Source organism: Camelus dromedarius, chromosome 8, assembly GCF_036321535.1.
Source record: "Camelus dromedarius isolate mCamDro1 chromosome 8, mCamDro1.pat, whole genome shotgun sequence".
Taxonomy (NCBI): Eukaryota; Metazoa; Chordata; class Mammalia; order Artiodactyla; family Camelidae; genus Camelus; species Camelus dromedarius.
This window is the reverse complement of record NC_087443.1, coordinates 79,413,149-79,433,328: the sequence shown is the minus strand read 5'-3', so window position 1 is coordinate 79,433,328 and position 20,180 is coordinate 79,413,149. Positions and strand designations below refer to the sequence as shown.

The window sequence follows — 20,180 nt, the reverse complement described above, 5'->3', positions numbered from 1 at the left end:
AATTTCTTTCTTATGTTGCATTGTTTAAGCAATAGGCCAAATTGCTTTTAATTTCCCTCATTTAAAAATACAATGTGATTTGTTTTTAACAGACATTTACAAATAATCAATCAAACAAACCAATGTAAGTAAGGCAGTAAGGCCGTCTTGGTCCACTCCGGATTACAAAAAGAGCGTAAAGAATTAAGCTCCGACCTGTCAAGAATACTGAAACAGAAACCTTTCATTAAAGTACTAATTCTGCTGACTCCAGAAGCCTATCTTCCCCTAAGCTGACCTGCCCTTAGGCTTCTGGGAGTAAAGCGTTCCCAGCCCAGCAAAGTGAGGTCCAGTCAAAGGGCATTGTTTGATTCAGGGGCAGAAGTTAATGTGCGCCTTAAGGCAGAGGCAAACCGTGGTGCAGGCAGGAGTGAGGGCCAGCCACAGGTGATGGATTGCTGGGACAGATTAGGGGCCTAGAGGCAGGCAGACACCTGAACTCTTCTCGAAGTTGCAGTAAAAATTGTACACACACTCCCCTCGCCCCATCTTTCAGTCTTGTTAAGCCCAGGCCCTGTGGGGGGAACCCAGGAGCATGATCCAGTTCCTGTCTTCAAATCCTTCCTGTCTTTTGGAAGCTAGGTCATGATTTAGGTCCGGGGAGAGCAGAGGTGGCAGGGATAGGTGGCGCGGAAAAGGCCCAGCCATCGCTGGTTGATAAGGAATCACCCGTCTGACAGAGGTGTAGACATACATAGCTAGCCTCTCATCCAGGTGTGGCCAGCAGAGGCGTCAGCCTGGACTCTTCAGGGCATTGTTTGTAGTATTACTATTGTGCTCATGTTCAAAGTGAGAAACTCACCCGACCTTACTGGCTTCATATCCCATCATGTCTCTGACTTTTCCTCAGCACCCAGCCCTCCAGCACAGTGCACTCTGTCCAACAACCGTTGTTACCAGGGCTGTGTCCCATTCATTTTTGTACCTGCAGGGTCCAGCTGAAGTCTGGCTCTGCGTATGGAGAAGTCAGGAGACCAGGGGACCTCTAAAAGGAGGGAGAGTGTCTGGAAAACTTAGGGCACAACTATGCTCACTCATACACTCACTCATGCATTAATTCATTCAGTTTCTACCACCTGGGTGTCTACAATATGCCTGGCGCTGGGGATGTTCCTGTGAAATAAAGCAGGTGGCTCCTCCCCACATAGACCCCAGGAGAGGACGTACACAACTCCGGGGCCTTCTGAGGGGTGTAAGGCAGCACATCCAGGGGCCACAGGAGCAGAACTTTCCCTGAGATCTCTTTTAGGACCTGTACCTGAAGCAGGGAAGTCAGGGACAAGTGGTAGGTAGGTTCTTGCTAGTATAGCTCAGTATTATCTGTGGCTTCTGGAAAAAAACCACTTAATCTGTCTGAGCCTCAGTTTCCACATCAGTAAAATGGGGATCAGAATACTTTCTTCCTTGTGTGGTTGTGAGGGCTTAATGAGATGATATCCATTACATTTACCAGAGTCCTTGTCCTCTTGATGTTCAGTCAGTGTCGGGTGAAGGGGTGATTCTTGGGGATAGAGAAAGCTTCAAAGACCCATCAGTTCAGTTTGCGCTATATAAAGATGGGCTACAAATCTGATTTTTTTGCGGGGTGAAAATCTAATTTAACATACTGTTAATTTACCCCTGTGAACTGGATGAAACGAAGGGCATTTCACAATCTCTGTGTTCAGTCCCAGACGACAGTTCACCAGACAGGGCAGTCAGTTTACTGCAGGTGCTAGGCAATTAGCCTTGAGGGATGTTGTCTAGCAAATTTTACATTAAAAGAGAAAGAATTTCCCAACCTTTAACTAATGGATGCAGGGATGCACCAAAGGAATCCATACGTAGGAGCCTTGGAGAAGGGCCAGCTGTGGTCACAGTAGACGCTGTCTTCTGTTAACCATCAGATGACAGAACTTCTAATAAGAGGGCAGGTTTTATGTTAAGATTTCTAAATGATGCTGTTGGGGAAGGAAACAGATCACACTTGCTCCAGCCCAGGGCGACGTTCAACTCCTGGCCTAAATCACAATGAAGCTACAAAGCTGAGAAAGCAAACCCTTACTCCCCGAGTTACGGAAGTCTGGAATACACAGTGAAGTGTGCTTAAAGACGCAGTGTGGTAATTGTGTGTTTACAAATGATGGCTTATTGACTTGATCACAAAGTTACTGGCTTTGAAAAAAAAAGTTTTTGAAAAAAAAAGTTACTGTCTTAAAGCCAAATGGCCACAGTCCAGCTGGTAACTGCACATTGATCTCTGTTGCTCCCACTGGAAGCAGGCTCTGTGAGGGCAGCAGTGGCCCAGGGCGCTCACCGCAGGGCTTACAACAAAGCCAGGTACATGGCTGAAACTCAGAAAACTTACTGACTGCATCACATTTTACTAGGCTATGTGACTCAAGCCCGCCTGCATTCTATGTTCGCAAGTGCTCCTCTCCATCTGAAGTCAGATCTTGGATACAAATGTGATATTCTCACAATATTGTTTGAAAATATTACACCTTTGAGTATCATGGGTAGGTGCTGACACCTAAGGCTTGTCTCTTGAGGATGCTGGCCGTGACATGGCTTTATGATGTGAGTGTGTGTGTGTGCACGTGAGTGCAGATTTGTGCAGGGGAAGGTGCACTTCTGAGTACAGGTCATAGAAAGGTTGTGTGCCTACCAGGGACCCTTTTCAGTTTTCATCAGATCAGCTTCTGAAGACCCATTAACCCTTTGACTCAGCTCTTTTATCAGCAAAATCACAATGAACTTGTCTCTTGTTTCACTGAAAAGTTTTAATAATCACTGTATGGCCATTGACCTGAATAAAAAATGCCATTTAATTATAGTGGATACACTTAGGAAATTAAAGTTTAAAAGTTGAGCATGAACATCCCAGGGCAGCACCTTGTGTTCATCATAAAAATGGACACACTCAATGTTTAATCAATATGTGAATTCATATCTTGAAATCCAGTACTCACTTTTTAAACCTCTAGTTACCACACTCTTCAAATACTTATGACAAATTTTTGAGACTTCATCATTAATGGCTGTCCTTTGCACAGGGACTCCTTGATTAGTAAGTTTCCAGGGGAGGTAACATTACAATTTATTTTCCTATTATGCTCTTTGGTTTTTCAATCTGAAAATTCCACTACCATTTGGCAGTGGAGAGAATTCCCAATCATCTGGTACTCTGGCAGTTTGATCTTTCCCCTCTGAAGTTGGAAACACATCATTAACCTATTCAGTGCCACCAGAAATGTTAATTCAAACCAAGAACTGAGAACTTCAATGATACTCCGTTGTGTGCTTGTAACGTCATACCAGGGCACTCCTTTTGTAAAGGCTTACAGTTAGTTTTAAAACAACTTGGAATGTTCAAGAAAAAAGCCAGAGATTACAGCACCCACCCTTGACACGCAAAAGGGACAGTATTTCGCTATTTCAGAGACCAAAGAGACAGAGGTGAAGACAAGGCCTGGGCTCCGCGATGGGGCTCCAAGTCCCAGAGAGAGGATTCTCCTGGCCTCCTGGTGGCATTTCCTCCATCTGACCAACAGGAGCTGGTCCTTCAGTCTCCCATGTGCAGCCTGCTTTTGAAACTAAGATCAAATTCACTGAGTCCTGGTCAGAAGAAAATATTTGATTATAAACCAATTACAGGCTGCTTTGTGCTTTTAACACTTTGAATTTAGCAGTTTCTTTCCGCTGGGAAAATATTCCTTTGGGATAATGAGAAGTGGTTCTAAAGCTGATTGCACCAGGGCCCTGGAGGCATTCTGGCCCCCTCCCCCCAACCCCACCATGAGAAAACATATCCAGACACACGCACTGTCACAGAGGAGGCATGGATTCTGGTTTCCGAACACCCTGCGCTGCTAGAATTACTTTAAACTATGCATTTCTCACGGACATTCCATCTACTTGTTTATACCATTACCTACTAAAGGGAGAAAGCTTGAAAGGATGAACACATTTTTAAACATCAAAAAGAGACTTTTAGTCAAACAAACTAAAAGTTGAAAGATCATTTTGAAACTTTTTTCCCTCTATTTTAACAACAGAAAAACATGGTTGGAAGTAAAAAAAAAAAAAAAGGCAGCTTTGTACCAATTCCTAGCAGTCATGCAGCCATACTATACACTTTCATATACATATTTATCAGCCAATTTTCTCAAATCTTCATTAATTGTAAATTGTACATAGTACTTTCCCAATGCTGTCAAACTTACTTTATAAAATTCTTTTTCTCCAAGTTTCTTGCAAATGCAAAGTCTAAACTGAAAACGTTGGGAAGTGGTGGTGGAGTCTTTTAATGTATGAAACAGCATGTACATTCAAGTTACAGTACGTCGATGTTTATTTTTAGCATTTTAGTTTGTTAAGCAGGACTGAGATAATATTCTTTCTTTCATAAGGTAAGGATTTTCTTAAATTGTATTACGTTCTGGGAGTGTTTCCCCTAAAGAGATTTTGGCTTGGTTGTGTAAGTTTGGCCGGGCAACGTGGTATTATTACCACAGAGCTAGCACGTTGCAGGCCTTCCTGCAGCCGGCAGCAGAGAGATGCAATGCCGAGAGGTCTGCAACTTTCTGCCCCAGAAAGGTTCAGTGAAACACAACCCAGGCTCCAAATTCACCCCAACTCTTGGCTTGTCCTATACATGCCCCCAACCTCTCCATCTTTCTCTCTCCATCTCTCTCTCTCTCAAACACACAAGCGGTTCATCAGGACCACTGCTGGCCCAGCTCTAAGGAACTGACACAGAGCACCGCCATCCTTCCCAGCAGCAGCAGAAGCAACAGCGCTGGGCCCAGCGGTCAGGGTTGGAGTTCACCTCGGAAAACCTGCGCGGCCTACCGGGGGCAGTGGCTTGAGCTAAATCCTCTGCCCTACTCCGAGTTAACGGTGTCCTCTCCCTGCTCTCTCCCAGGGAAGGTGCCTCTCCCGAGTCCCCAGAGCAGAGAGGGTGGGCGCACCAGCTAAGCTCCTGCAGCTCCAGAAGGCACCGGTGACCCCCGGGGCCCTCAGCCGCCAGAAACTCAGGGAGGTACCAAGGCCAAAATTTCTCCTCCCAGTGGCTGTTGGCTCCAAAGAACCTTGTGCGTAACTACAAACGGAGGGAGGCAGGGGCTTAAATTCACCCAGAAGGCAGCTGGTCAGTGCAGGGAGGCTGCTAGGGCCCAAAACCAGGAATGAGGGGCAGGAAGGGAGAGGAAACCAGAGTGGCTTCTCTGGCCCGCCTCCCCTCGTGGGTTTGGGTGTGGCTGGGTGGGGGGAAAACCTGAAACCATCCTGTGACTCTAGGATGCTAGACACAGGTCTGGTGGTCCCTGGAGGCGCCTGGTCTTAGGACAGGGTCAGGGAGGCGGGTGCTGAGTGGCAGGGGAAGGAGCTGGTGTCCCCAGGGCTGCTGTGCTGGCAGCGCTCCCTCTTCCTTCAGCGCAGATCCGGCCATGAGAAAGTCCCTCTTCCACGTGTCCAGGACCGACTGTCCCAGGTCCAAGCTGGAAAGGAGGAGAAAATCCGCCAAAGTCTGGCCGGGGCATCTCCACTAGCACGAGTAAGAAAGCTCTTTGGAGGGGGCCAAGCTCCCCCTGGAAAAGGTGGAGCCCCCTGGGAGCGCGGGTTTGAGGTCCAGGCCAACTGGAATGCCAGAGGGCAGAGAGAGCGCCCGCTCGCCCCATCTGTACGGTCGCCTGCGTGAGGGGTGCACGACAGGCTGGCTCTGTTCCCTGTGGCCGGACCCCGGGACCCTCCCTCCGCTGCACTGACCGCTGAGGAGGCCACACGTGGGGCCCTCACGCGGCGGGAACCCGCGGCCTGAGCTCGGCGCCTCTGGACAGAGACAATCCCCCGCCTCCCTTCAAACTTCCGTCTCTTCCCGACTGTAGAAGAAGTGACCGACGCGGAAGCTGGTGGCCGCCGTCTGATGGCCAGCGGCGGGGCGGGGCGCGGGGCCGGGGGCCTGGGGACCGTGGGCGGCGACCGTGGTCGGTCTCCCGAAAGAAAAGTCGCCCGCCAAGGGCCCGGGAAAGGTACCAAGGCCGCCAGCCAGGGCGCCCATGGCCGAGGCGAAACTGGAGAAGCAGGCGGCAGCCTCGGGCGCGGGCGGGGACGACGAGGCGGGCGGGTCCGGGGAGGCGGCGCCCAGGGGCTCCAGCTCCGGCGCCGGGGCTCCCCCCGGGCTCCGGGTGCCCGAGGGGGCGGCCGCGCTCGCCTCCCCTCTCCTCTTCCTCTTCCTCCGGAAGTTCCCGTTGTCGAACATCTTCTCGCAGTTTGGGTCCAGGGTCCAGTAATTGCCTTTACCTGCGTAAGAAGAAAAAGGCTCAGCTCAGAAAACCCGGTGTTTGACGGAGGTGACAGTGAGAACGTGAGAAATGGAGGTCAGCTTCAGAAAGAGGCTCCCTCCGGCCCCTCCATGCGCCCTCACCCCCATCCCAAACCTTGAGCTGGCGCTTCCTACGGGATGGGGCCACCACAGCCAGACTGGAAAGAATGTGGACATCCCAGAAAGACCGGGGAAGGGCGACCCCCCGGAAATACAGAACCCTGCTAAGTTCAAGGTCAGAAAGAAGACCTATGAGGTGCAGAGCCAAGCAATCTCTACTCTGGCAGTCACTGCCGATGGGGCAGAGCCCACCACGCCAGGCCTCTTTGCAGACCCCAGTGCCTCCCAAAGCGGCTTGGCATTTGTCTTCATAGTCCGGGTAGGCACCCCATTTTACAGCAGAGGACGCAGGCCCAGAGAAGGAACTCCAAAGGTCGCCCAGCAGGCTATCTTTCCCGCTTCTTCCTTCGTGGGAGCGAGGAGAGAATGAGAGACTCACCCAGCACTAGACCTGAAGTCTACTGCCGTCTTGGAGCCTGTCTACTGGAGGCCAAGTACGTGTCTTCTTCCCATCCTCCTCCCCACCTCAGCACCCCCAAGCTGTGCAATAAAGACTAAGTTGTCCAGGGCCGCCCCCATCCACAGAGTGCCAGCAGCCCGGGGCGGGAATCCGCGGAGTCCTGGACAGGGCGATCAACCAGGTGAGCTTCTATTACCTGGGTCGTCCTCGTCGCGGGGCACCTTCTTGAAGCAGTCGTTGAGCGACAGGTTGTGGCGAATGGAGTTCTGCCAGCCCGCCTTGCTGCGCTTGTAGAAGGGGAAGTTGCCGGCCACGTACTGGTAGATCTGGCTGAGCGTCAGTTTCCGCAGTGGCGCGCTCTGGATGGCCATGGCGATGAGCGCCGAGTACGAGTAGGGCGGCCGCACCAGCCGCAGCAGCTCCTGCTGGCCCGAGAGGCTCAGCCACGCGAGGTCAGCGCCCGCCAGACCGCCCGGGGCTCCGAGGAGCGGGCCAGGGGCCGCGTAGGGCGGCGCGGGCGCGGGGCCGGGCGCGTAGGGCGCGGAGCTGAGAGCGGGCGCGTTCAGCCACAGGCGCGCGCCGACGCCCGCCGCGCCCAGGTCACCGCGCGCGTGGCCCGTGGGGTGCGCTGCCGCCCGGGCCTGGCCGTGCGGGGCCGAGCAGGGCCCCGAGCCGTCGCAGTACGCGGCCATGTCCAGCCGCTCCTGGGCCGGGGCGGGTGGCTCCGCGCCGAAGCTCATGGGCGCCCCATCCAGCTCGGCCGCCAGCAGCTCCCGGGTGCCGCCCGCCGGGCCCCGCCTTCCCCTTTAAATGCCGTCGGGGCCGAGCCCCAGGTGTGTGTCGCTTGCGACCCCCCTCCCCCACCTGCTTTGGAGGAGCGAATCCTCCATCCCCGCCGCGGGGTCAGCTTTCCGCCCCGCCCAGGTCCCGACGCGCCCTGGAGCCGCGCCAGTAATTCCCAGGCGCTGCGCTGCCTGCGCCGCCTCGGGCCAGAGTCGTTCGCAGCCTTTGCCGCCAGCACCCTGCGTCCCCAGAGATCTCACCCACTCTGGCCTCGTCGGGTTTTAAGGCCCCGCGGCTCTGGCTAACCTGCACCCTCGGGCAGGTACCACGCCTCCCGCGGGTCCCCAAGTATGCAGCGTGGGATCCCTGTCCAACGCGAGGTCCCCTTGCTCGCCCACCAGGGACCCCTTGTGCCTTTGAGGACAACGGGCTAAGAACGAAGGGCCACTGTGCTGGCCAAAGAGTCCCGATGAAGCCCAGGGGATGTCGTGGGGATGAAGCGGAGTGCAGAGGCGGCGCAGCGAAGGACACAAGGCCCGAGGCAGGGCCTGGCTGGACGCGGACAGTGGCTCTGGAATCGTTGGGGGTCGCCGCCCAATCAGCTTGAAGGCGGACCAGACCCCTGTAAGGGTGGAGACGCTGGAAGCTCGGGAGGCCCCAGTCATCCGAGGAATCCTTTACTCCGAAGCCCCGGGAGCCCGAGATCCCGCCTGGCTAGTCTGCTCGGTGGCTCGGGCACAGGGCGCAGCGGGTGGCAAAACTCTCCGCGGGGTTTCCCGGGACCCCGGGAAAACAAGGGCGTCTCTCCTGTGCCCCCGACACCAACCGCTGCGCCCCAGCTCCTCCCAGACTCCTCGGCAGCCCTGCCAAGGCTGATGCGCCGCGCAGGACTGGGGTACCTGGGAAGAGCAGGGACCCCGAGTTCTGGCCACTTGCCCTAGAGCGGAGAAGCGGTGATCAAGGTTCAGAGGAGAGGGCCCTGAATTCAGCGCCCGCGGTGTTAATACCAACCTTGTAGAAATGAGTCTTGCCCTGGGACCTCCCCAAGATTTCCTGGGGCTGTGAAGAGTCATGGTGAATGAATGTCAATTCATTTAAAAAACAAGGGTTCCAATTTTCCTGATGCCGACCCCAGCCATGCCGCCCCCTGCCCTCCACTTCTGGCGGTGTGGAGGAGGAGGCCCGGAGTGGGGCTAAAGATTAGATGGAGTAGAAGGCTGGGGCTCTGAAAATAAGAGGCCTAGTTGGAGTCAGCCCTTTACTGCTGGTGTGGCCTTTAGGCTTTCAGATTGTAATTTTAAATTTTATGTAAAACAAACAGTTTGTGGAACACGTTAACAGTTTGTGGAGCAGGTTAACAAATAGCCCCTCGGGAAGTTGTTACACTTCAGGGTGGTTGTCGCGGCCTCTGCAGGGACTTTGGTCTCTCAGACAAGGACAGGAAAGAAGCGGCTGGAACTTGTACATCGGGCCCCTCTGCTGGCCTGTGCCGGCCCTCCCCTTTCCACCTTCCCAGGGACTTCTAATTGTGGCAAAGGCTTACAAGTTGTGAGGATCCTGGTACCTTTCAGGACCCCGCCCCCCATCGCTGCAGGGACAGTTTTGTGGGGAGGGGGATGTCAGCACTTAGGATGGGATGATTTTTCTTGCTTCTGTCAAAACCAGCAGCCTGAACCACCTGCCTCTCAGTTTTGAGATTTTCAGTATGTCCTCACAGTTTTAAACACATATGTCCCCGTACATGGGACAAGATTTTCGGTGACTGTATCCTAAAGAAAGTGGCTTTCCGTCAGCAAAAATGGTTGCAGGCATGACTTGGCTGTGCTCGTTGGGAGCACACTGAGAATCAGCTCCCCTCCAGAGTAACCACACTTAGCTCCCTGAGAGTGGAGCAGGTTTCCAAACCTGACACTTTGAAATGGCTGCTGGTGAGGAGGCAGCTTTCCAGAAACCATGCTTCACGAGGATGGAGCATCACAGAAGTTGTGCAGCTCTTCTTGACCGGAACTATGCAGGTGATGGAGAAAAAGCGTGAAGAAGGGGAATACAGCCAGGTGGGCGGGCTTGACCCCACAAAGGGCAGCCCACTCTTCCCTTTGTCCCCGCAGCTGCTGTGTGACAGCTGCAGGGACACCAGGAAAAAAACTGGTGCTCCTTGTGCGGGCTTTTGACTGTCCAGGACTTCAAATGTAGAAGACGCTTGTCTTGGTGGAGTGACACGATGACTCGGAGAAGGAATCAATTGTATCTACAGTTAACTGTACTACGTGATAATAAAACCAGAGATCTTGAATGGACAGCCTAAGTCATGTCTTGTAATGTAAAAGAATTTAAAAGGATGAGAGTTCTTTCCAATTTCCTTTCATTTTAATAACCTTTCTTTCTGTTAATGTAACTCTTTCATTCCTGTGAGTTTCAGGACATCTAAGAAAATTAGATGACTCTTCATGTAATTTCCCTCAATTTTACATTCTAAAAGCCATCACGGTTTGTGCTGTGCAGGAGTGGCCGTGTTTTAATCACCTTTCTTTGCTTTCTGAGCCCAGTGCCCATCCTCCACCAAAACTGTAATCATTTCCTTATTTTTCCACACGTTGGACTCATGAGTATCAGTCGATGGAGTACAGTCACTTGGGGAAAAAAACGTTTTAACATTTGAGTCAGTCTTGGATGGAACTCTGATGAGAATTCTTTCCAAGAGGAAAAATAGATAAAAACAAGAACAACAAAAACTCAGCAGGAGGACACAATAAGGAACAAGGCTTTGCCTCCAGAGTCTTCCACTTCTCCTGGGTCCTGGGGCCTCTGCCCAGAGTTCCTAAACAGAACCGGTCCCCTCCTCAAACCTCTGCCCTGTTGCCTTCTCCTTCATCCTCGAAAGTGACTCCGCTGCCCACTTTGTGAGTAGGTCTCCCCAACCTTCCTCTCCCAAACTTCCAAGTCCACCTGCAGCTGCGTCACCCCTGTCTTCCTTCCTCTGGTCGCCGTGGGAGAGGCGTCCCTTCTTCCTCCCCACTGTCTCTCTCTGCTTCTCAGCAGCCCAGCTTCTCGAAGAGTTGCCTCTGTTGGCTGTTGGCCTGTTACCCCTCTGGAGACACACTCCTTCTGCAGCCCAGACGGGAGTCCACCCCCACGACTGCGCCGAAACTGCTCAGGCACCGTGTCCACTGGCCTCTGTCACCCTAAGTCCAATGATCGCTCTTCCTCATTTTGCTTGCCTCTCAGGAGCTCTTCGTACATTCCAGAATCACAACCCTTTTTCTACTTGCTTTTTCATTCCGTCCTCTGGTTTATTTCCTCTTCTCTGGCTCCTTCTCAAGCTCCGGGGTGGCCTGCCCTCCACTTAGAGCTCTGTTCCAGGCCCTTTCCTCACACTTGTGGCTTTAACTACCCACCATTAATTCTCGGTTTCTCAACGTCATCACTATTGGCATATTGGGTTGGGTAATTCTGTACTGTCCTGTGCACTGTAGGATGTTTGGCAGTGTCTCTGGCCTCTACCCACAAGATGCTGGCAATAACCCTCTGTTGTGTTAACCAAAAATGTCTTAAAGTATTGCCAGTGGTTCCCTGTGGGGCCAAAATCACTCCTGATTGAAAACTTCTGCATTAACTAATGATGCTGTCGTTTTTATCATCCATCTGGGCGTGCATTGCCTTCCCCCACAGCCATCCAGGAACTTCAGTCCAACAGCCACAAGGAACTGAATTCTGTCAATTGCAGGAATGACCTTGGAAGAGGACTAAAGTCCAGATGTGATGGCCAACACCTTGATTTTAGCCTGAGCAGAGAACCTAGCCATGCCTTGCTGGATATCTGACCTACAGAAGGTGAGCTAATGAGTGATACTGCTTTAAGCTGCTAAGTTTATGGTAGTTTGTCACACAGGAATAGAAAACTTAAAAACAAAAGCCAAACACCAAATGGAGCCATGTCACCCCAGTTCAGTAACCTCCACTTTGTGGTGACAAGGAGGTTCCTGCTTCTCATGGCGACTACGCCTTTCCTGGGCAAGACCCTGCCCTGTGTCCTTACATCTCACCGTGCCCTGTGTGGTACTCCAAGTAAGGCACATCCACTGATGTTCAAGGCTGACTGGTGGCTTACCTTTTTAAACATTCAAGATTGGAGAGAAGTCAGGGGTTTTTGGTGTTCGAATGGATCATTTACAATGTCAGCAAAAACTGTCCTTGATTTTAGCAGTTCTTGTCTTTCAAAGAGTGTTCCAAGCTCCAGAATTAGATATGGGTGCCCAGTTTTTCATTCTAGAAGGGGTCGGGTCAGGGGTTGCTGTGGTCAAGGGCTCAGGCCCGGTTATCAACCCAGTTTTGGCCTGAACCCTGTCTCTAGCAATGGGACTTAGGTCAATGATTCCACCTCTGAATTCCATTTCTCCCCCCACCTGTGAAGTGCTTTGATGTATTAAGTCTCTCAATTAATATTTATCCTGTTTCCTCACCAGCCCATGGTAGTTCATAACTGAAATTTACTTCAAACTCTTACCACTGAGAAAAATAATTGAAGCAACGTTGGACTGTGCTGACTGCCACACCTTTCTTCAGCTGACAAATGTAGGAGATGAGAACTTTAGCTACGGATAGACTTGGACTCAAGTCTTGGCTCTAGTCCCAAACACCTGGGTGAGTGAACTGTTAAACTTTCCAAGTCTCAGTTTCTCCATCTGCAAAGAGGCGCTAACAGTGCCCATCTCATAGGCTATTATGAAGACTAAATGTGATCACGCATGCAGAATTACTCACTGCATGGTATGTACTGGTATTCACTTTTTCTCATTCAGTCAATCGTCCATTGGTCTGTAGAAGGGGTCCTGACTTTACAGTTTGTCTCCCTACATGTTAAATATACTTTTGTACCTAAATATGTTATCCACATCCTTGATATGAAACTGAGGAAAGACTTTTTTACAATATATTTTCTCCAAGTATTCGCTAGTGTCTTACGAGAAAAAACCTGGCTGTACTGAAATACAATGTTTAAACAGATCTCACCTCACTGACTTTAAAACTATTCTAAATTTTATATATTTTCACTTTTATTCTAAAAGAGACCAAACAATGAACTTAAGTGTGTAAATTGTTGCTGCCTTTGCCTCACCTCTGTGTATGTGTGTACTTTGTTGTTGAATCCTTTAAAGGTAAAATATAAATCTTTTTGATTCTTTACCCTTAAACGCTAATCACTCTTAAAAAGAGAGACATTTTCCTATGTAACCACACCATTATAATCACAAGTAACCAATTAGCAGTAATTCTTTCATATTATCTAATACACACTTCATACTTAAATTTCTTCAATTTTCCCAAAGTAACTTTAGAAAGTTAAAAAGCCCTTTTCTTTTCAGAGCGGAGTCCAAAATGCCCATGAGAGCTTTCCTGGGTTTGTCGGGTTCCTTTTGTTTCTTTTATTCTAGGACAGCCCCTTCCTCCTGCTGCCCTCAAACTGTTTATTTAAAGGCATTGACTTTTTGAAAGAGCAGCTGTGCCATCAGGATTTGTCTGTTTTCTCCTGGTGATGTGTAACTTGCAACCATATTCCCTGCATTTCCTTTAGACAGGAAGTTAGGTCTCAGGATTGGTGCAGACTGAGATTACGTGGTTTTACCCCATCACATCGGGAGGCATGCAGTGCCAGGTTGGTCCCCTCTCTCTGACTCTGGGTTTGATCATTGGGCTAAAGGAGTGACATTGCAAAGGCCATTAGGAGCTAATCCATGGGATGATACTCAGATACAATAAAAAAAAAATCCAGTTCCCCGCATAGAGGTATCCACAGATAAGGATTGCTATTGACTTTTTTTTCCATTGATAGTTGCTGCCTGAATCAATTACTCTATCAGGGGCTGCAAAATGGAAATGTTCTAATTCTGCTATTCTTTAACATTCATTAACTGTCATTTTTCTATAAAATAGAGCTTTCTGTCATCAACTGGATTTACTTGGTTTACCCTTAACTATGATTTATATTAAAAACACCAGAAAATTACATGATTCTTTCCTTCACTGACCAATTCTAAGAGGAAGATGTTGGTGAAATAGTCATCTTTATTGGAAACAAGTTTTTTGTTTTGTTTTGTTTTTTTGGATTCCTCCTTGAGTATCATGATGGATGCATAAATTTTAATATGCACCCATATGCATATGTCTTAGGAAATTATAATTATTTTTGTGACGCTTATATTGTCCCAAACTGGGGCATTGGGAGTCCCTTTGAGCTGGCTGCTGCATCCTTTTGACATGGCCCCCGAGAGTCTTTGGATGTTTCTTTGCTGTTTGACACAAGCTATCCCGGCTTATTTTGTACTTTCTCTGACCCAGATCTTGAATCAGCTCTTTCTCTGGTGGGCCCTGGCTCCTTTTTAGAGGAGACCAAAATACAAGATGTAGGATATTTTCCTGGAGGGGGGTAACATTGCTTCTAGACCTTTCAGTGGACAGAGCTAGGAAATAGACTTTTAAAAATCATGAGTTAATATACTTCTTGTTAAAATTTAACACAGTTAAAAAAAAACTTTTACTCTATACCTGTATCTTATTTCTCTTACACTGACATCTGATTCCCAGCAACATTGATGATGTGGCTACTTCTCGCTCTGTCTCACAGTGTACCCCTGTGGCTTCAAATAACAGTCCTAGTAACATTATTAACAGAAAAACTACTGAATGAGATTTAAGATTCCTTTGCAGTTCTTTTTTTATCCTTAAAATACATCTCACTAATGAAGTATAGTCAAAGGAATACGTTATAAAGTCACTTGAAAATTTTCTCTTCTCTGTGTGGTCTGTTGCTGTTTTGACAGCTGAATTCACCTCATTTCATTTCATGCATGTTTAAAGCCTTGAACGTGCTGAGAAGTAAGAGGCTGGAAAACACACTTGGTAATTTACGTGTGAGGTGTTTATTTTCTTTTGTGTGTGTATTTAACAAATAGGTGTGATGGCATTCACGTAGCGTTACTTGAATGTTAAAAGTTATGGCAACCACTGGGATCATCGAAGGCTGTTTTAAGTTTTCATGGTAACACTCACTATCTTGCAGACAAGCAGACACTTTCAGAGACTGAGTGGGACAGTGCTAACAGTGGTAGGCTTTGACAACGAGGAACTGTCAGAGTGACTGGGGGTTGAATCCTGGTCCTGCCGATTATTAACTGTGATCCGGGCTGAGTTAACTTGGACCCTCAGTTTCCTCATCTCTACTACAGGAAGAGAAACCATCTCCCAGGTCCTCCCCTCCCCACTGGGCAGAATGATGCACACATGTAAGGCATTTTGCACCTGTCTGGGCACAATATATGTCAACGAATGTTATTAGAGTGACGAATAATTGTGCTTTTTCTCTCTTCACTAGTCTTTTTTTTAAAATAATTTTTAAAAAAATAATGAGCATGCCTTGCCTTCATTGTAGCAAATAAACAGCAAACTCCAGCAAGCTGGGGGTATGACAATGAATTCACCCTCTTTAGAATCACATGGTGGCTTCGTTGATTGATTCAGCCTCTTCTCTCTGTAATTATGTGACTGTAATGCCATCTAGTGGAAAGTTATAGAGTCTATTTCCTCAGGTAGCCCTATTTGATAAGGAAAAAAAGAAATCCCGTGTTTACATAACATAGTAGGGAGCTTAAGTTCCATTGCTTTCTTTTTATAAAGGTAATGAAATAGACAAGAGTAAGTAATATTCAAAATCCACAGTCATCAATAAAGATATTTTTGAATGAAAAAACTTTAAGGATATAACCTACTCTACAGAGAGGGTAGGCGTCTTTCATTATAAAGCTTTCTTTTATATTTTTTATGTTTGTATTAAAAATTCTAATGCCAATTTTTATGATAAACCTATTGAATATTTTTTAGCATCTTCAATACACAGGACTTCACAACAAGCATAGGTATTTTATTTAAGAGAAAGACCTATTGTAGTTAAACACCATGAATATTCCTTTGTTTTTTTTTTTTAAAGAATAATGTGTTTGGTAGACACAGAATACAAGCTTGTGGTTGCCTGGGGGGAGGGGGATGGGAAGGGACAGACTGAGAGTTAGAAATTTGTAGATACTGACAGGTATATACAGAATAGATAAACAAGATTGTACTGTATAGCACAGGGGAATATATACAAGATCTGGTGGTAGCTCATGGTGAAAAAGAATGCAACAATGAATATATGTATGTTCATGTATAACTGAAAAATTGTGCTTATACTGGAAATGACACAACATTGTAAACTGACTACAACTCAATAGAAAAAAGAATAATGTGTTTGGAATGAATATAAAGTTGCACCATTTGGGATGCTAAGCCCATCCGGCTTAGCAGCGGCGGCAGTGGGAGTGTCTGGGGGCCAGGGAACCAGAGTTCCCGTCTCAGTCTGCCTTTCCCCTCCTGCGTGACCTCTGGTGGGCAGAGTCCCCACCCCAGCTTCATCTGTAAATGATCGGGTTGGATGAGAAGGTCTCTCATTTTCCATCCTGTGCATCCTTTAATCCTGAGCTACTGGTTTGTGAAGTGAGGCCTGCTCTTTAAGACCACAGCTTAACAACTGTAGGAACATCTAAGTCCTGTTTTTACTGTGAAATGTACATAGTAATGTACCTGTAATAGATCAGGGTGGGGACAAAGATGCTCACGAATAGTGGATGGGGCATTTCTCCTCCTCCTGTGCTGCTGCCCAGATGTAACTCTGACTACGTCTTGTCATGACGAAATGTCAGAAGACCGTTTTCTTCTCAATTTCTTATCATTTGATTTCTTAAGATTACTCAGCTTCCCCTGATTCCTGACCACTTTGGTTCAGGAGTGAGTCAGGTCAACATATGCAGGAGGACAGAAGGGGCTGGGCTCCTGTCTTCTCCGTGCCCAAGATGCAGGTGGAGATGATGTGAAACCCTGGTCTGTTTGGCCACAAAGAGAAGGTACAGCTCTCACGTCTGAAGGTTGCGGTGCCCCCGGAAATGAGGAAGGCCTGAGTGGTCTTCCAGACCTTGCCGATGCTCAGACCGCCTCTAGCTGCTGTCCTGTCCTGACACCGAGCAGGAGCCGAGAGTGCCTGTGCCAGGGGTCAGAAGGACACAGGAGCTCACATCCCACCTCAGGGGCAGTGCAATGAGCATTTAAGAGCCTGGGCTCTGGAGTTGGGCAGTCCTGGCTTTGAGTCCATGTCCTTGCTCTGTGCCTTTGCCTGAGATACTAAACCTCTCTGAGTCTTACTATCCTCATGTGTAACATGCATATTGTAATAGTACCTCTTCACTGGGTCATGGGAGGATAGATTAAGTAATGAATGCTAAGCACCTGGTTAGTGCTTAATACATTGTTATTAAAGAGTAACTAATCTATATGAAATCTATTAATATTAATATAGTAGTTACATTTTATATTTTATCATATACTTTGTTATATGAATATAATTATAATTATTATAGGAATATATCACTTATATATTATATAAATTATTTATTATAGACTATATTATTTAGTAATATATTAGATTAAAATATTCAATTACATATTTATTATATAGTGCTACACTGATATGTTAAAAACTTTGTTGATTTGTTTATTTAGTTGATTTTCTAGGGTACCTGCGGAAGGAAATGATGCTCCTATTTCCACATAATGATTGCCCATCATTTGTTGTTAGCTTTTGCTATTCCCACATGTCAATTAGATCCATGTGGCTCTTTTTCCTCTTGTTGCCGTTTCCAGAAATGGAGCATTTTTCAGGGGCCACCTCACTGGGAGTTTGCTTTAAACCTTTGGATTTCTGCAACTTGGACAATTTTGTGTGTATGCTGTGTGATGCTCTCTGGGATGGACTGGTACCCTCTGCGCATCCCCTTTGACCTCATGGACTTCGTCTGAAGGTCCCCTGTGCACACACCAGCTCGAGCAGTATCTATGATGATCTGGAACTGAACTAAAGTGCTTTGTGACCACAGGACTCCCACCCCAAGCCCTTTGCCTTCCCAGCACTGCCTTCTCCTGGGTCAGTGGCCAAGAGTTGCTCTATTTCCATCAGGTTCTCCCAGGGGCTGGCGGGAAAGAAGTCATTTTCCTCAGCATTTTGGAAACATCCCCTGCATCTCTAGTTACCTTTAGGTAGCTACTGAGAGAACGGTGGCTCCACAGACATCTGTCCAGGTTGGCTGCACATCTGCAGAGAATTGCATTAAGAAAATTAAGCCAATTGAATTACAGGATGATAATTAGCTGTGTGTCCCTTGGGCACGGTGGAGGGGGCATCGGTTCAAGCTGGCCCATTCACCAGCAACGTCGTGGGGAGGAGCTGTTGCAACGACACTACGTGGGTTATAAGGAACAGGGCTGGTGGTCCAGCTTCCTTTCCCACCCAGCCTGGCTTTCCTGTTCACTGGCACTGTCTCTACCTCAGAGGTGCTCCTGAGGGGTGGACAGCCCGGCCAGGGAGGCGAATGAGCTGCTCTCAACTCGCGGTCAGGCTACTGAGCATCCCTGGGCCAGTGGGCACGTCCCTTAAACTTTCCCAAGCCTCAGTCTCTCCATCTGTAAAACATGCCACATCTCAGAGGGGTTTGGGAAGGATAAAAAAACAAAGACGTTGTAACAGCACTTGTAATGTTCTTTACAAGATGATGGGGATATTACACGTGGAATCTTTAAAAAAATGACACAAGTGAACTATTTACAAAACAGAAACAGACTCACAGACATAGAAAACAAATTTATGGTTAAAAGAGGGCACAGGAGGTGGAGGGATAAATTGGGTGTTTGAGATCAGCAGATACAAACTACTGTATATAAAATCGATAAACAACGAGGTTCTACTCTATAGCACAGGGAACTACATTCAGTATCTTATAATAACTTATATTGAAAAAGAATATGGAAAGGAATATATATGTATATATGTATAATTGAATCCCTATGCTGTACACCAGAAACTAACAACATTGTAAATCAACTATATTTCAATTAAAAAAATTTTTAAACTTAAAAAAGAGATTATGGGTTTTTTTTTTTTCCTCCATAGAAGACACTTCGTTGAGAAGTAAACATACACACCTTTTAAAAAGAAATGACATTCAATGACACCTCTACAAAACCAGAAACATTGTCAATGTTTACACTTCTTACCATTTATTTTTAAAGGAAAGAAATGGAAAGCTAACTTCAGCCTGACTGGTCTAAGTTTCCCCTCCAATATCAATGGGGTTGCAGCGATCAGGACTGGTTACTTTTTAAAAATAACAAATGTTGACTATAGTGCCGGATATTATTTCTAATTCTCATATATGCTTCTGCCCTTCGAGGTTTTTCTGTTGTCCTTTTGTTCTTCGAGGACAGAAGCCTCTGGAAGCAGCTCTCCCATCAGAAGCAGGGTTTCCGTTATCTTCTGCCGATATGAAGTTGCATCAGGCAGGCCGAGGTATGAGCTGCTCTGCTTCGGGGATGCCTGCCCCTGAGGCAGGTGCAGGAGGAGTCAGGGGCAGCAGCGGGGGAAGCCGCGAGCTCTGGCAGGAGCACCCGGAACAGCAGCGGGTGAGCTGGGCTCTTCCCTCGGAGGCGGGAGCCAGCAGAACACGGCTCCCGGAGTCCTGTTCAGGAGAGCAGGGACCGCGGGCTGGGGCTCAGAGGGGCGCTGGCTCCAGCAGAGATGGGGCAGCTTTCTGCAGCTCCTGAAGCCGCCGAATCACCACCTTGGTGCAATTGGTTTACCGTCTCAGTCCCCCGCGTTAAATCCTCTCTGATGATAATACCCGGAGCGGTGTCTGTTTCCTAATTAGACACGGACCCTTGGAGAGTTAATTTGGCGCTGGTTTCTGGATTATGTTGCTGTTTCTGTATTACTTTTAATGGTATGATTCTGAATCAGTGCTACCAGCCAAAATTGTAACACTTCACATCTGCACCTGCTTTGTGCGCAGTTTTTTTTGTTTTTAAAGCATATTCCTTTTTTTGGTCTGGGGGAGGTAATTAGATTTATTTATTTATTTTGTTTAAATTTTTTTTTTAATGGCGGTCCTGGGGATTGAACCCAGGGCCTTGTGCATGCTAAGCACACACCCTGCCACCGAGCTCTGCCCTCCCCACCCTGCACGTGCTTTGGAACACACAAAACCTCCTTACAGACATCGTTCATTTGAGATTTTTCCTGTGGTCCACGAGACAGGAAAAGTAGATGTCATTATCACCTGTATGCCAGTAAGGAAACAGAAACCAGGAGTGGCTCAGTAAAGCCTCTGAACTGCAAAACTCCAGCTGAAGGGTTATTTCACTTGTCGGAGGCTGACGTGTGGTACCCAGCAGTACCCGCCCCCAGAAAGCGCTCCCAGTGGGGGAAGGTGACTTCTCCACTTGAAACTTGACACGTCTCCTCCACTCTTGGTTGCGCAATGCCCTCTGGGTCATTTCTTTTTCCTCTAGGCTCCTCCATGGTCACCGCTTTAACAAGGTGGCCCCTACATGAAAGGTGCGAGGTTATGCCAGTTTCTGTGATTTTTTTCCCCTTGTCCACACATCTTGATCCTTATAAAC

At 47.9% G+C, this 20,180-nt stretch overlaps 1 protein-coding gene and 1 long non-coding RNA gene across 3 annotated transcripts; one reads left to right on the top strand and one right to left on the bottom strand.

The window, feature by feature from the left end:
* Nucleotides 1–2,786: 2,786 nt before the first annotated feature.
* FOXI2 (forkhead box I2) lies at nucleotides 2,787–7,555 on the bottom strand. 2 transcript variants are annotated; one of them, XR_010382014.1, is made up of 3 exons: nucleotides 7,060–7,555; nucleotides 4,245–6,321; nucleotides 2,787–3,636 (listed from the first exon to the last, which is right to left on the bottom strand). XR_010382014.1 is itself a non-coding variant. In XM_031461996.2 (2 exons), exons 1-2 carry the CDS (start codon nucleotides 7,553–7,555, stop codon nucleotides 5,879–5,881), a joined length of 939 nt encoding a protein of 312 aa, XP_031317856.2. In that variant the 3' UTR covers nucleotides 2,787–5,878. The 2 variants fall into 2 exon arrangements, 1 of the variants encoding a protein (XP_031317856.2); XM_031461996.2 differs by having other exon boundaries at nucleotides 2,787–6,321.
* LOC135321851 (uncharacterized) lies at nucleotides 6,341–18,588 on the top strand. The gene is made up of 4 exons (XR_010382015.1): nucleotides 6,341–7,044; nucleotides 11,371–11,477; nucleotides 12,110–12,287; nucleotides 17,373–18,588. It is a non-coding gene; the product is annotated as an uncharacterized LOC135321851 (long non-coding RNA).
* The last annotated feature ends 1,592 nt before the right edge of the window (nucleotides 18,589–20,180 follow it).

Bases quoted from the DNA above. Each gene is read 5' to 3' on its own strand.
- FOXI2 (XM_031461996.2), bottom strand. From the start codon at position 7,555: ATGGCCGCGTACTGCGACGGCTCGGGGCCCTGCTCGGCCCCGCACGGC. The intron at 6,322-7,059 runs GTAATAGAAGCT...CTTCTTACGCAG, and splicing joins CCGCGACGAGGACGACCCAG to GTAAAGGCAATTACTGGACC.